This window comes from Rasamsonia byssochlamydoides (genome assembly GCF_041956645.1).
Source record: "Rasamsonia byssochlamydoides strain NRRL 3658 unplaced genomic scaffold VTN77scaffold_91, whole genome shotgun sequence".
Lineage (NCBI taxonomy): Eukaryota > Fungi > Ascomycota > Eurotiomycetes > Eurotiales > Trichocomaceae > Rasamsonia > Rasamsonia byssochlamydoides.
Window position 1 is genome coordinate 19,265 of NW_027192474.1, and position 15,808 is coordinate 35,072.

At 49.0% G+C, this 15,808-nt stretch overlaps 5 protein-coding genes across 5 annotated transcripts; 3 read left to right on the forward strand and 2 right to left on the reverse strand.

Annotated features, from left to right (window-relative positions):
* Positions 1-1,655: 1,655 nt before the first annotated feature.
* On the reverse strand, positions 1,656-5,625 carry VTN77DRAFT_9649 (uncharacterized protein; the record flags this gene model as incomplete). Its single annotated transcript, XM_069426279.1, has 14 exons — positions 1,656-1,707; positions 1,766-2,108; positions 2,159-2,529; positions 2,580-2,949; positions 3,002-3,318; positions 3,388-3,401; positions 3,585-3,722; positions 3,780-3,818; positions 4,344-4,684; positions 4,748-4,898; positions 4,943-5,128; positions 5,181-5,200; positions 5,262-5,400; positions 5,464-5,625. 14 exons carry the CDS (start codon positions 5,623-5,625, stop codon positions 1,656-1,658), a joined length of 2,643 nt encoding a protein of 880 aa, XP_069273764.1.
* Positions 5,626-5,688: 63 nt separating this feature from the next.
* VTN77DRAFT_9650 (uncharacterized protein) lies at positions 5,689-6,423 on the reverse strand (the record flags this gene model as incomplete). Its single annotated transcript, XM_069426281.1, has 3 exons — positions 5,689-6,052; positions 6,158-6,258; positions 6,373-6,423. 3 exons carry the CDS (start codon positions 6,421-6,423, stop codon positions 5,689-5,691), a joined length of 516 nt encoding a protein of 171 aa, XP_069273765.1.
* A 2,481-nt stretch (positions 6,424-8,904) lies between these two features.
* Positions 8,905-9,498, forward strand: VTN77DRAFT_9651 (uncharacterized protein; the record flags this gene model as incomplete). Its single annotated transcript, XM_069426282.1, has 2 exons — positions 8,905-9,062; positions 9,129-9,498. The coding sequence occupies 2 exons, from the start codon at positions 8,905-8,907 to the stop codon at positions 9,496-9,498; spliced, it is 528 nt and encodes a 175-aa protein (XP_069273766.1).
* Positions 9,499-10,537: 1,039 nt separating this feature from the next.
* On the forward strand, positions 10,538-12,046 carry VTN77DRAFT_9652 (uncharacterized protein; the record flags this gene model as incomplete). The annotated part of the gene is made up of 3 exons (XM_069426283.1): positions 10,538-10,652; positions 10,714-11,597; positions 11,660-12,046. 3 exons carry the CDS (start codon positions 10,538-10,540, stop codon positions 12,044-12,046), a joined length of 1,386 nt encoding a protein of 461 aa, XP_069273767.1.
* A 1,154-nt stretch (positions 12,047-13,200) lies between these two features.
* Positions 13,201-14,730, forward strand: VTN77DRAFT_9653 (uncharacterized protein; the record flags this gene model as incomplete). The annotated part of the gene is made up of 5 exons (XM_069426284.1): positions 13,201-13,375; positions 13,422-13,463; positions 13,517-13,868; positions 13,918-14,501; positions 14,615-14,730. The coding sequence occupies 5 exons, from the start codon at positions 13,201-13,203 to the stop codon at positions 14,728-14,730; spliced, it is 1,269 nt and encodes a 422-aa protein (XP_069273768.1).
* Positions 14,731-15,808: the final 1,078 nt, after the last annotated feature.

Genomic DNA, 15,808 nt, shown 5'->3' on the forward strand with positions numbered 1-15,808 from the left:
AGAGAGTGCAGTTAACACCATCAGAGCTGATTTGGAACTATAAAAAAGGAGATGGACAGAGAGAGAGCTCTTTTTTTTTTCTTTCTCTCTCTGGGATTAAAGAAAGGTTATGTGATCTTATTGAACTAAGGACGCTTGACTACTTGACTACCTACGTAGATACATGTACTGTATATGCTGGACAGGATAGACAGAAAAGACAAGAAGTTGAAGAGCGTCATCGGATATGAGACGATGGCATGGAATGCTGACGGAAGGAGTGACCTCAGACCAGGTGTAGTAGTCAGAGGATGCCAACCAGCTGAAACAGCCATGTTGGGTCCTCTCACATTAGATCATCATCAATCAAATACTTGGAAGAAAAGCCCCAGATATCCCACAACGGTGTCCAGCAGGCCATGTAAAATGTCTGCAATCTGGTATACCAAAACAGCATACCAACTCCAGGCAGAAACAAGGAAACCATATTGAATAACCCAGTCTTTGGGGCCCCTCTCATGCACCTCGTCCCCGTATGGATGTCTTTAGTGACCCTGCGCTAGCACCCTCAGACGGCCGTCATCAACGGGATTGCTATGCCTCTTACAGCTTCACCCTTCTCTGCGCCAACAGGAAGGTGGTAAGAACCGTGGAAGCCTGCCGGGTAGGGGGTTAACTGTACAGCGCGAACACCGGCCGTGTACTCGTCCCTCGTGGGCATGGTCCTGAGTCTGGTGACTGGAGGTTTTGAGAGTGGTTATTAAATGGTTGTTATGTTGTTCGATGTCGATCGTCGTGGTTTGTTCGGATATTCCGTCGGAGGAGGGGATCTCGATCGGAGGTTTGCGCGGAGGGAGGATGGAGGAGAGGAGGTTCAATTGACGGAGGAGGGAGGAGGAAGGAGAAGAGGAGGAATGGTTCCGTTCGACAGAGGGCTCGTTCAAAGGGAGGAGAGGATCTCCGTTCGGAGGAAGGGAGGCAGGTCATTCGCTCGAAGGAGAGGAGAGGAGAGAAGGGAGGTTCGTTCGACGGAGGAGGGACGGAGGACGACGGAGGAGGGAGACGTAGAGGACGTGTCTTCGCTCCTAAATCACAGAGGATCAGTAGTACCTAGGTAACTAGGAACTGTCCATTTACAAATGGACAGTTAGAAAGAAGGGTGTGGGAGAAAGAAAGAGAAAATTTCCAGAGAAAGAGGGCAGAAGGGGTATTTATATTTCTGTTGATGGCGCCAAAAATTAAGCGAATTGCTTCGATTGGAGGGTTACATGGTCAAGATCAGGGAATTAGACTGATCTGGGAGGCTGGGAGGAGGCTGCCTGCTGTTTTCTACGCGTGTTGTTGATCTGGGACGTGCATGTGTACGGGGAGGTGCTGATGTGACCGCTTAGGGCAAGTCGTGGATGTCACGCGTGTTTGCCTGATTTGAAAAGACAGGGCAGAACCTGAGTCAGACCAGTTCAAAAGAATAGCGGGTATACGGGTGATTATCTCGTCCAATCGAGTCTATTAAATCTCTCTAGTCTGCTCTCTCAAAAGATCCTATGGATAAGCCCTAAAGAAGTCAGTCAGGGTATTACCTGACTTAGGACTACAGTTATAGAACATCTCCAGAACGACACAAGATTGCATATTTCTTGCTAGATCTATTTACAGAACTCAAGTCTAACATCAGCCTATGCTGAACGTCGCGAAAGCTCTTCCACAAACGTCGACCCCCATCGAGCACTATGCCGATATATTAGTAAATGTTGGGCGAATACAAGCCAGAAGGTAGCTATCTTACCTCGTATTCGTATTTATAAAATCTCGAAGCTTTTCGTACCGTTCCTTGCGCTCGTTATCGGGCATGGTCAGTCCCCGATGCACGGCTGCGGAAATCTCCTTGAAATTGGCTGGATGGAAGTTGATGCTTCCCTGTGCCATAAACGATGCTGCTCCGGTAAACTCCGAAAGCACAAGGACTCCATGTTTCCGGTCCTGACAGGCGACGTATTCGAAGGCGACGAGATTCATTCCATCTCGAGTCGAGGTCAGAAGACAAACGTCGGCAATCGAGTACAAAGCCGTCAGCTCGGTAAACGGGATGGAACGATGGAGGTATATAATGGGCGTGGATTCGGGTTTGCCTGTAAAAATTAGCCAGAATTCGAAGACATCGGTCTGATGTTTAGCCTACTGAATTTGCCATTAATCTTGCCAACCGTACAGCTGATCTCTGTTTCCAGCTCTTGGTACTCCTTGACATCCTCCCTGCTAGGAACGGCAACTTGAATCAGAACCACCTTTCCAATCCAATCTGGATTGTCGGTGAGAAACTGTTCGAATCCCTTCAGCTTCTGGACAAGACCTTTGATGTAGTCCAGCCGGTCAACGCCAAGGATGACCTTGACGCCCTTGTATCGCTCGCTCAATTCGTTAATCCGGTTTTGGACCTCGGGCTTTTTGAGCGTGTCGTCGAACTTTTGTGGATCGATTCCGACCACGAACTTTGCAGTCTGAACCCGCCGATCTTTGTACAGAACCGTGCTGTCTTGGGGTTGCGCGCCTCTGTCTAACAATCAGCAGGATTGCGTGATACTGATACTCGGAGAACTCACAATATCTGTTGACAACTCGCGACAAAGTTGGCTCGGTAGTCATCTGTGTGAAATCCAATAAGAGTGCTGGAGAGCATCCCTTCCAGGATCTCCTTGCAAACGGGAAGTGCGCGAAAAGCCTCAGGAGCTGGAAACGGCGTATGCAATGAGAACCCTATGGCTGACGATCTTCCTTTCTCGACTAGTTTCTCGCGAAGCAGTTGCGGAAGCAGCATCAGATGATAATCGTGGATCCAGATGAGGTCTCCCTGCTGGGCCGCTTCCGCAATCTCGTCGGCGAATATTTCATTGACACGGCGGTAGGCAGCCCACGGTCCGTCGCTGAAGGTTACTCCTGACTGATAGTGCAAGATGGGCCAAAGGATGGAGTCTGCCACGACCAGTAAGTAACTGCCCTATCTACAATTATTTCAGATTCTTACTTGAGAAGCCGTTGTAGTGGTCATGGGCGAGCTGCTCATCGAGGAAGATGGGGATTGCATCATGGGCCTCCAGACTCCTCCGGACCTTTGCCTTTTCCTCTGGCTCCTTGGGATTGAGCCCCGGCCATCCAAACCATCGGAAACTGGTTGTTTTGGTAAGGCCCGACAGCGAGGTGACCAGCCCACCACTCGACATACTTGACTGGTACGATCCATCTTCGGCGCGTTTGACCGAGAGCGGCAGACGGTTGGAGACGACGATCAGATTGCGCTTATTCTCTTCGCCAGCGGGCATCTCGACGGGTTGTGCGGTGGATCTGGAGGGGAATCAGGCCTCAGCTGCATCGCTGAACAGTTAAATATATAGCAGCTGGACAAGAACCGACGTAACAATCGCCTCCTGGAAACGGTCCCAAACAATTCCACACCAATCGATTTCAGACTGCGGGGAGCTGACATAGCTAGGAACATCTTCAGAGGCTGGAGCCACGTGTGGCTCGTACACATCGCGAGCTCTACGTCAGTTGACTGCGATGGCAAGGGCGACAGCCAACACTCCTAGGCTGAATACAAGCCACTATACCATATAATTATGATCGCGCGGAGCAGTGAACGTGGTAGATGTGGGGAGACATCCTATCCTGGCCAGACATGGTGCACGTTGCAGATCATGCATGGTTGAACCGGGTATCAAATTGAACCACTGGATGGAAAAGGGTTCCTGCCGTGGCAAACCATCGTCAGATCTCTGTTAAGTTGAGATGAGGCTCTGAATTACATCATCATGAGAACTGCACACACAGTTCACTACATCCTCCTAGAGAACCGGTTAACCACTGCTCATGGCTGAGATCGTCCAATATTGCGAGGACTCAGATAAGTCAAAAAGATGGCTCTATCCTGGCTTAGTGCATTCTATCCGTTATTATTATCAGTGAGTCACTGACAGGAAGATTCAGTAGACACGCGGACATGCTCGAAACGCGGTGTCGCCAATCACGTCATCCAACCCTAATCGCCAACAGATCCTCGATAAGCTCGCGATCCACCGCCCGAAGACCCCATGCCTAGCCGTCTTTTTATAGGATATCCCCAGAACCAGTTATATCGTTGATTTGTTAGTTTGCTTCGAGGCTCGATCAGCTTCTCGACTTCTGCAAACTGATAGTAGAAGTGTAGACACTGATGATTCAGGAGAGTGCCAGACGGCTTGATCACCTTTCTGGACACGATCTGTGTGACGGGTAACTCGACCTTTTTGAGATTGACAGTCGTCTACAGGCCTGTTGTTAGCGGGCTCCGGAAACATCCACGGTGGGAAACATCATGGGAAACATCATACCGAAATCTCAGGGGTCTTCAATATATACTTTGGTAGATGTCGTGGACTTCGTCTTTCTCGAATAACTTTCATGATTTCCGTTACCAACTTCTGGGTGAACGGAACCCCGGGCCGCATCAACAGAAAGAGCATGACAGATTCATCCGTATCCTGGGCCCGTCGTTGGCCAACACACAAGGAATCTGCCACTTCGTTGGTGAAGTAGGTCTCGATGACACTGTAGATTTCTGTAGACCCGACATGCACTCCTGAAGGGTTGAGGACGCCGTCGGATCGACCCAGGAAGATGACCTGTTTTGTCACGGGATGGGTCATGATAAAGTCTCCATGCGTCCAGGCATCTGGTGGAACAATCATTGCTCAACCAAAGAACTTAAATGGAGGAAATAGTTAAAAGAACTCACGTTTAAAGTGTGCAAAATACGCATTAAAATACTTCTGGAGCCATTCTCTCCAAGAAGCTAGCAAGCTTGGAAAGGCTGCTGTTGCGACCAACTCGCCCGGTTCTCCGTCCTTCACGCTGGACCCCTGGACATTTCGAGCTCCCTCATCGGCCTGGGCAAACACAGCAATTGGTACTCTAAGGTTTGGTCCCTGACATCGCCGACGTAGAGAGGGCTCAGCGGATTTTCCAATGCAAATGCACAGGCTATATCGGTGCCACCAGAGATGTTAGCCAGCTGGGTGTGAGGAGGGAATCCTTCTTTGTAGAACCATTCAAAAAGAGATTCTGAGAGGACCATTCCCGTGCTGATCACAGTGCGAAATTTGCTTAGATCGGTTATCTCCCGCGGTCGAATTTCGTTTTTCTGCAGCTCGTGCATATAACGTGGTGACGTGCCGAAGTGGGTAACGCTCTAGACGCAAGACTGCATCAGTTTCCAGTGTAATGCGGAGATATCTCTCGTCAGAACGTACCCTTTGTCCCGGTCAATCGAATGAACGTCTTCAAATCTGGGATGAATGGACTCCCATCATAGAGGACGATCCGAGCACCAAACAACAAAGCGAGAGTCGAGACAAGATACATGATCCATCCCGTCGCGGTGTATTGTAGCTGAACGGACTCAGGTCCCTATCCTCGATGAAGACCGCCCTCTTTGTGGGCATTGATGATCACTCCCCCAGCTGCGTGCACAATGCACTTGGGCTGGCCCGTAGTGCCTGAAGAGTAGACGATGAGGAAAGGATCACTGAATCCGACTCGCTCGAACTCCAGCTTGTCTGACCGCGCCTTTGACAAGGAGTATGCCAGAGTCTGAGTTCGAGGCACGCCACTCATGTCCGCAGGGCGGTTTCCAAAACGGGGTTGGGAGAGGCGACCCCTCTCAACCCGTGCACAATCTCAGTCATCTTTGAGCCTTTTACCATTGTAGATAGCAAAGTCGTCCATGAAGACCAATTGCGGCTTGATTCGAGTCAGTTGGTCTAAGATACCCTTGGCACTTATATCAGTGGAGCTGGACGAGAAGAGTCCTCCTAGAGAAGTCAATGCCAGAAAGACGAGCAACGTGTTGGCACTGTTACTCACGACGACCGTGACGCGATCTCCTTTCCCTACTCCTGCTTCTTTCATTACCTGCGCCAGTTTACCGGTTCTCTGCCTCAGTTCCCTCCAGGTGATGTCCTTGGTGCCTTCTGCAACACCCTCCCTGACCTCCGTCACGGCAATCTTGTCATCTTCTTTTCCTGACTTGGTCAGACGGCGACTGATATGGATGCGCACTAGAGAAGAGGATGTTTTCTGCGAAATTGAGACAGACGCCTTTGAACCATGCAGGATTTGTCCCTATCAAGGCTGACTCGCCGATCACGGATTGATAATGCCTTCGTGGATGATATTGAAATGACGCCATGCAAGGTGCCGGAAGCCGGCGCGACGTGCGATGGACCATTGATAAAGGGAGTCAAAGGTCTATAATATATCAACACTCGAGATCATAAAAACCATTATTAACCCGGTCAATATGACTGGTGGGTCAACTAAACCCCCGTTCTCGATACGTGATGGTCTTGAATAACGACTTACCGGCAGCTTCAAGCCCTTTTCCTCCTCCGGTTGCTGTCTGAAGACACCCATTGGCGTTGAATCTGGGTTGGGATGTTCCCAAAGCTTGCGAAGTAGACCGACAGCATTGTCTGTGGTGATGGCGTTCAACGGTATTGTGAAATTGAATCTATACCAGGAGTAAGAGTCTTTTTCTCGTACTCACCTTGGCTCTGCTCAAATCCAGTTTCAGCCTCCCTTTTCTTTTTCTCCACTCAGGCTTTCAACACAACTCTATATCAATCAGGAGCAGTTAAATTGCCCGAAGGAAACAAACACCAATTTTTCTTTTGAACGATTCCATCAAACCCACCACCTATCTACTCAATTATTAAGGCAGAAAGAGCTAGCTATCTATCCTCTTCTCTTCTCTTCGGAATACCACGAAACTCACTTGAAATGATCCATCGATCAAGGAAATCGGACTCCGACCAGAAAGTGATAAATTCGAGGTATCTAGGTAGGTAGGGTAGGTGAGCAATAGTTGACACCGCGATCCGGAATGAAGCGACGAACGGCAAAGAAAGAAATCCGCCGATGGCGATTTTGCTGTACAGATGCAGATTTGATTTATTTAAGTCAACTTAATAACTTAATAGTACCTTCTTACCAGCCTTGAATTCTGGCTCGCCACATACCTATAATAACAGTCTTGATTTCTACCTGTGACCTATGCGCTTCCTCCCGACTTCAAGTTGATTCGAATCTGCACTGTACAGTATTTGGTGGATTGCGATCTCGGCCATGTGGCTCGCCAGCCAGTGCAGGGAAAGTGACCTCTCCGTACGGGGTAAGCAGAAGCATGCAGCACTAATAATAAACCCCGCACGAACTGACTGTTGATATGGCAGGCAGATAGATCGATCTGACGTCTTGGAAGAGATGACTATCCTGATAGCTGTGCTATGTAGCAGCGAATCCAGAGACAAGCTAGGTACTTTTGCGTCGATATAGACTTCTGATCTACACAAGATAAAGAGGTGGGTACTTCTCTCACCAGCCGCGGATGGGCTGAGTGGTACGAGTACTACTTAGGTAGTCATGTTCTACTCTCACGTCATAGGATATTAAGACAAGCCTCAAGGGAAGAGAAAATTGCCTGGACCAAGGTATACGTTTTTATCTCCTAGGTTAGCTTTCCACCTGCCTAATATTATTAGATTTCTAGGTACTATGTATATGGACTTATTTGCTAGAGTTACCTAGATACCTGAAATTAATTTTTCTTTTGCTTTCTTTCTTTCTTTCTCTTCCCTTTTTTTTTCTTTTTGCTAGACTACTCCGTAGACATCCTCCGTACTTACCACCATAATTCTTAGAAAGATATAGACAGATATATCCATACGGATAGATCCGAGGCCTCCTGTAGGTTCTTTCTAGAAATTGTGGCAATTGGTCTGTTGCTTATAATAGTACGGAGTACGGAGAACTCCGTATTCATCATTCTGGAATCGGCCAGCACGTGCCATGCTCATCCGCAGTGACGCATGCGGCTGCTCAGCATAAAGTGAGGCGTGCATCGGTCAGCCGGTGGGTCCTCTTGTCCATCCTAAGTTAGAACATGGTTTCAGAGCTCTATAGATCGCTTGACTAGTCTTAGCAAGAATGATCATGGGAATAGTCATAGGAAGAGGCTCACCGCTCAACAGGTGTTGGGGTATGGCTTGGACTTGGAGCTTCCTCAAGGGACCTTCGGCCCGGGGTAGCGCCGCGCCCCGCGTCATCGCATACTCTGTACCCCCTAAGCAAGTGACTCAATATGATTCAATCTGATTCATCATTCTCAGGCTCTATCACCTGCAGCAGAGGCTAGTATCGACCTGATGAAACATGCTTGTTTTGTGTGTCTGGATTCTGGAACATATTCCTTCCTCCCGAGTAACCGTGGGAATGGCCGCCTCAACCAGGGAAAGATAGACATAGCACGGTCGCTACGGAGGACTCCGTACGGTCCGCGATAAGAGCCACCCAGCGATGGTCCCGGGGATGGCGGCTCATGGCCCGGTCCCGTCATGACCAACGTCCCATGGATGGCGTCAAGGGCTGCGAGCCTGTGACAGGGCAGCTCCTGCTACCCCTGTCTTCTACCAAACTGTGACGCGCATGCTCCGCCTGTCCCAACATTCAGATGGCCTCCCGAAACCACCCGGTCGACCAAGATATAATAATGAGAGTCGGCCAGGCCTTCCTCGTTCCAAGCCTTTCTTCTCTGTGAGTTGACGAGGATCGATCTCGACATCCTGAGTCAGTGCTTCCAGATCCCTCCTGCCTCGCTCGGCTGTGACTGTTGCCGTTATCAGCTATCAGCCAGCTATCAGCCAGCTATCAGGTCCAGCTCCAACTAGGTCATTTCGGGTGCCTGCAACTCCGACGTCGTTGGTGACTCAGACGCAGTCAACCACCTTATTAACTGGGCTTGAACTCGAGGCCTAGTTATTTCCTACATACCACGATCTATCTCTCTTTCTGTCGGGGCATACTGTTCGAAAACAATCAGATCTACACGTTGAAACCATGGCGGACCTACGTCGGGAAGGTACCGAGGCGAAGCGTCACTACGACCACAAGGCCAAGTGGGCCTATGGTGCTCGCAGTCGGAAGGCTCTGAAATACCAGAGCGAGGACAACACTGATTTGCTTAGGCCTCAGGTCCCCCTCACCCACTACAAGGCGTAAGTCTCTGAACTCATTTCCAACTCCCTCTCCAGACTCATTCAACTTACTCACCCTGGGTACAGACGGCAGCGTGTTTGGAAGCGGTGGGAGGAGCCAAACATCAACGAGGCCGCCCGGGCTGCCCGCATCAGCCTTCGTTGCGATGTGAAAGAGGCCCTCAGCGAAACATCCGACTCATCCGCCGATGAGGCTGTCCACGAAAGCGAGGCAGCAGACGACATGACAGAGGAAGACGACTCGCTGATCTCGTATGATATGTCTGGCAACAACATTTTCTCGGCTGCTGTCTCCAGGGCGGTGGAGAAGTACGAGACCAAGGTGACTGAGAATCTGGTGAAGGAATACGAGTTTGTCTCCAAGGACGACGGGGACTGCAATGGCTACGTTGCCGATGTGGATGACTTTGAGCTGGTCAATCACGTCGAGATCTGACGTTGACTCGGCCAGTCGTCTTATTTTTCTTCTTTTGGCTTGTCGTTCTTGCCTTGCATTGACATGGGAGCATCATGATACCATTTTTTTTTCACTGGGTACACTGGGCATCAGGAGAGGAGCGGCGCTCTTTGAGGACTTGAGCCTGTAACATATGGGATGAGCATTAGACTCGGTTGGTTGGGATTCGTCGGGTTGGATATGTGCTTGCCTGCGGGCAGTTGGTACTTGTTCAGCCAGAATGTGGCATGCATTATGACCTTATATATATATATATTTTTTTAATACTAATTCTACCGCAATCCTTGACAGAACTCACAAGGGTAAATAAGTCGAAGCTGAACTGGTTAAGGTGGCTGCAGTGCTGATCGTCAAACGCGAAGTCGGCTCTAGCGCTGCAACTTGCGGCCGCTAATCATCTGCAATTCACAGACGGGAGTTCCCCAGATTCTACAACTATTTCTCAGTAGTATCGGGGAGTGATCTTTATTGGGTGGGCATTTGGTGCATTTTGTGTACTGCACAAGTGGGTAGATAGGATTAATTGCAAGGAAAGACATAGTTCGGAGTATTTGCCTGTCTATAAGCATCTTTCAGGCTAGGAGGTGTCTTTTTCAGTCGTGTTGTATATTATAGCTGTTCCTGCTCACACGTGTTCCCTTCGAGCATTGTTTTTTCGCTTGTTGTGCAGAGCAGCGTGGTAAACACCGATTGGTGGTACGGAAGATGGTGTACCACCATTAACTACGTAGGTAGTCATCAGACTCTTTCAACACAGTTTCACAGACAGATTCCAAATCTCTACCTGCATCAAAGAACATCTGAACAACAGAGAGAGATGTCAGAAGAGGACCCTGTACATCAACAAAGACATGCCATAGGGCTGACTCCGGCTGAGTCTACACTAACGGTTAGTGGCTGGGGATCGCAGGCTTGGCGATTGATTGTTTACAACCGCCCCAAACAAATTGATTTCGTCGCAACCGTCCATCACTCTCCGCCTGGCCAGCATCCAGCATCTCCCTCGTCCACCAGCACAATGGAGAAACGAACAACAGAGAGTCCAATGGACTTTGAGTGGCAGACTCGCGCTCCAGGCGATGTCACGTCCCCCTTCTACCAGCTCAGCATGCAGCATGAGAACGAGAAGAAGCGTGAGGACATGTCATCCATTCCCATTTGATCTCTTTTCCCTTGTTGACCAGCAAGTTTCAGGCCCTCACAGCGTCTTCGATTCGCCTACCAAAAAGCCACTCCCTGCGCTCCGAGAGCCCAACTCGCAGCAGACCTTTCTCTTCTCCAAGCCGACGTCCCCGTCTCGTCCCGATGTGATCTTTGGCAAGCCTGCCTTCACCACCCCTCGCAAGTTCGATGTCGACTTCTCCTCCGGCGCGGAGACATCCCCCGAAAACAACGCCGATAATGACGAGACTCCTGAGCCGCTCCCGAAGAAGGACAAAGAAAAGCGCAACTCGTTGTTTGGGTTGTATGGCCGATTCGCACCCAGCCCCGGACGAGGCGAAATTCCCCGTCTGAACCACTATTCCAATGCGCTGGCACGGCGGGTGCAGAAGAGACGGCGGCGCGAATTGGACCGGATGCTTCGAAGAGATAGTGACGATGACAGTGACCGGCCCAGCAGTAGCGAGGGAAAGCCGGCGAAGCAGAAGCAGCAGCAACAACAGCAGCCACCTGCCTCCCGTTACTCCTCGTTTGCGGATTTCTTTGCTCTGCTCGAGGCACATCCGAATGTACCTGCCATTCTGTCGTGGTGGGCCCAGCTGGTTGTGAATCTCTCTCTCTTCTCGTTGACTGTCTACGTCGTCTTTTCGTTCGTCTCCGCCATTCGAGCCGAGTTCGATCACGCAGCAGCAGAAGTTTCTGATAGCATCTTGGCTGAGATGGCGGTTTGCGCGAAGAACTATGTGGACAATAAATGCGGCGGCGGGGACAGGCTTCCAGCTCTAGAGACCGTGTGTGAGAATTGGGAGCGGTGCATGAATCGCGACCCGGCCAAGGTTGGGCGCGCCAAGGTGTCGGCGCAGACCATGGCCCTGATCATCAACAGCTTCATCGATCCGATCAGTTGGAAGGCAATCGTACGTTTGTTGTCTTGTTGTCTTGCTGTCTCTTGTGATAGTTCTGTGCTAACTCTACATAGCTTTGCTTCTTGGCAACCATTTCCACCGTCACTGTGGTTAGCAACTGGTCATTCCGCTCCTTTCGAAACCGCCTCCATCAGCAGGAATACATGCATCCGCACCCTATGCCACAGCCGTCTCATCAGCCTCATCAACCGGTGCAACACCAGCCATTACAATTTCCTAGTGCTGGCAACAACCTTGGTTTGGACTACAGCAAGGTACAAACACGGAGTGAGGCAAGCCCGATGCGCCAGCACAGCTTTGAGCAGAAGAAGGATGAACATGAGCCTCTGATGCTGGAAGACACGCCGTCTCGGTCGATGGAATTTGTGACGGAGAGGAGTCGCGAGCGCGAGCAACACTTGCGTACGCCGAGTCCGTCGAAGAGTCGAAAGCTGTTCTAGAGTCGACATCTACATTCTCTTCTACGGCTTTCCCTCTGTCTTGTCGACCATCCCATCACTGGCGTTTGCATTGGATTGGATTCTTCTATACTAGTGTGCTGTGGCGTGCGTTTCTTTTTTTTTTTCTTGGTGTTTCTCTGGTTGTTCCGGTGCGTACATGGGCATATTTGACTGACTGAGTACGGTTGTTTGTTTCGGGTTGATATGGATTGGATGGATTACTTTGGATTGACTCTTTTTTTCTTCAGCGAATCATCCTTTAATTTTGATTTTCTCTTCTAGTGTGTATTATATCCCCGAAAGTACAGTAACAGTACATGTAAATAGCTCTGTTGAACTAGCTGCAAGGGTAGAACCTTTATCTATTTTATCCATTCGTTAAGACAGATCTACTCCGTACGGAGGACACGTCAGTAAAGACTCAAGAGATCCCTCGCTCTGCATGTAACAGTAATGGCACTGATTAATTAACCACTCGCATGGCCGTGTGCAGCCAGTTCATCGGCAAAATCGGCTCTATTAGTCTTTAGAAATAATCTACTAAATCTAGACAGATTGTGAACTAAACGAGATGGGCAGCTTCGTATTGGCCAGTGATTACTATTATTTGGTCTCCTCCCCGGGTTTGGAATGTCAACCCCCGCTCTAGTAATAGTCTCTAGTCGTGGTTTACGGAGTACTTCGTACTAGGAAGTCGGCGTTGTTACATATACTACCTAATCCTCGCCTGGCTAACTAATTCCCCTGGTAGTTACAGTGGTACTTCGATAATAGCGTTGAACTTGTTTTTTTTTTAACTTATTTAGCCACTCGGAGTACAGAGTAATACTTAAGGACCAATTAAATCGCTGGATGCAACCTCGTGGTCTGTACGGGAGATTATAACTGATAATCAAAGTCGTAATGCGTATCTAGCGTGGCAGAGATCTTGATCTTGCACTATAGATGATCAGATAATTAATATGATTATCAATAGTGATTATCAATCAGTATGGAGTACTGTACTGTACTGTACATGTAGTGCATGTGTGCTATTTTCCTAGATGATTTTTTGGGTAAATTATTCCAGGACTTGCTACTGGCAGTGCCGTAGTAAAGAAATACAAAGGCGCAGGGCTTCTAGATAACGCGTTCTAGTAGGCTGATACTGTACAATGCTTCCAGCTCAATCACTTCTGCTTCTTCCAGCTTTCCTCGCAGCTGGCGCCGCAGCATCGTCTTCTGCTGTCAACACTACTATCTGCAATGGCCAGCAATACGTCTACCAGGAGTTGGCCGGGTATGGATTCTTGCCCAGTGACGCTCGAGACCGGTTTGGCGACAGCATGAGTCTGGGCTCGGCGATTGCTCTGGACACAAAGACTTGGTCTCGCAGGGGAAATATTTACGTATGAGGGGATTCTGTACGCGTTGCCTGGTAAGTACCCTCCTATCGTTGTCATCATGTTCAGCAAGCTAACAGGGATGCAGATCGAGGCTGGAATACCAACGGCACGCTCAACTTCCAGAGCAGAATCTACAAATTGCATCTCACCCTCACCCTCAACGAGTCTGCCACCGTCGAATCGCCCTCCGGCCCGAACCTCGACATCACGTATCTGGACAGTATCCTGCTGACCGATCCCCGGGGAAATCTCCTCTCAGGCCTCGACGCGGATGCTCACGGGCCCTACCTCACCTTCCCAGGCTTCTCCCCTGACTTCCCATCCACAACGTACACGGGCGACGGATTCGGCGGCCCAGGGCCCGGCGGACACCGCATCTCGCTTGATTCCGAGGGCCTCGTGCTGAACGCAGATGGCTCGTTCTGGATCAGCGACGAGTACGGGCCATACATCTACCGGTTTGACGCCTCTGGACGTCTGCTGCAGGCCATCCGCCCTGAACCAGGAAGGAGGCCTGAAAAACACACACCGTCGCTACGCGCGCCTCGTTGAATACGACCTCTCTCAGCAGCAGCAGCAGCAGCAGCCCATCTACAAAGCTGAATATGTCGTCCCGCTACCCTTCTATGATGACGACGACAAAGTCGCCGCCCAGTCTGAAATCCACTACATCTCCCCCACGCAGTTCCTCGTGTTAGCGCGCGACTCGAACGCAGGCCACGGCCAGGCTAGTTCCGAAAGTGTGTACCGCCACGCAGACGTCTTCGACATCTCGAACGCGACGGACGTGAAGTCTGTGTTGAACGACGCCTTCAATGGGTCGATCGCATCGACCTCCGGCACGCTGCATCCCGGCATCCAGCCGGCGCTGTACTGCCCCTGGCTGGACTTCAACGTCAATAGCCAGTTGAATCGGTTTGGGGTGCATAATGGTGGTGCGCAGGATGCGGCACTGCTGAATGAGAAGTGGGAGAGTTTGGCTTTGTTGCCTGTTGACCTTGATGGTGGAAACGAAGAGGGAGAGTACTTCCTCTTCTCGTTTAGTGATAATGATTTTATTACGCAGGATGGTGAGTCAGGTCTCAAGAAAAAAATAAACTTCCATTCCCAGTAAATCAAGTGTTGAATTGAGACTGATATGATATGAATTATACTAACATGCATGGTAATGTGTATATGACAGGGTACATGAACTTCGGCCGCTTCCGATACAAGGACGCCTCCGGGTATAACCTGGACAATCAGGCGCTTGTGTTCAAGGTCAAGTTGCCGGAGGGGGCACGGCCGTTGGTGTCGTAGGGTGGAAGTTGGAATAAGCAGAATATGTGAGGGGGGAAAAAAGTCACAAGCAGACAAAGTACTGCTGTACTGTGTGGATGTATATATATAGATACAACTCTTCGCCTGTACATATACTGTACATAAGTACATAAAGTACATATATATGAAAGCATTTATACTGTTCCTGTGGCATATCTCCGGAGAATAATTTAGAACTTGTTTTTTTTTCTACATCGATATATACCCATTACTCTCCATTCGCATTGAATACAGATCAATACAGATATGCGCATGATATGATCTATCCAGTCAAGACGCAAAAAGAGAAATCCACTGATTGTGGCTGGTCAGATGAAACACAGGATTCATCGATTGGCTTGAATGTGACCACGAGCAGACGAGAGAGAACACGTTTCTACCTGTCGAATTTCACTAAAAACAAACAGATGGTCTGTCTGTACACATGTGTGATAAATATAGATTATATATGTATACTTTTTTGGGTATATTCCTATAATTTCCTCTGGAGAATAATTTAGGATTTTTTTACATCTATATCTATCAATCTCCGTTCTGTTTTGCGTAATGGATATTGATACAGCTATGTGTAGGAGCTGTTAAGAATCAAAAGAGAAACCTATAGATTGTGCCTGGGCAGATGAACCACTGTATTAATTAATTGGCTTGAACGTGACCACGAGCAGACGAGCGGAAAGCACGTTTCTACCTGTGTCTATCTGTCATCTATCAAAATTCATCAAAAAATCTGCTCTGTGCTCTATTCTCTTATTAACAACTCACCTCATCAAACCTTCTATCTATGCAAGCATATAATAATCCAATCCAATAATATAATACAGCATGACCATGTATGTACATACATACTGTACATATATATACATTTTTTTAGTCAAATCTCAATAAAGTCATAAAAAAAGCAAGTAAACTCCCACACACACAGTACAGTAGCAGCAGCTTAGGCTTTACTTGTTAACAAAACCTCCCTCCCAGTAATTATGTACCTGTCTGGTGGACATGAACATGAACCAACAACACTGTTAATCAAGTATTCCATTCAATTCAATGTCTAGCGCTT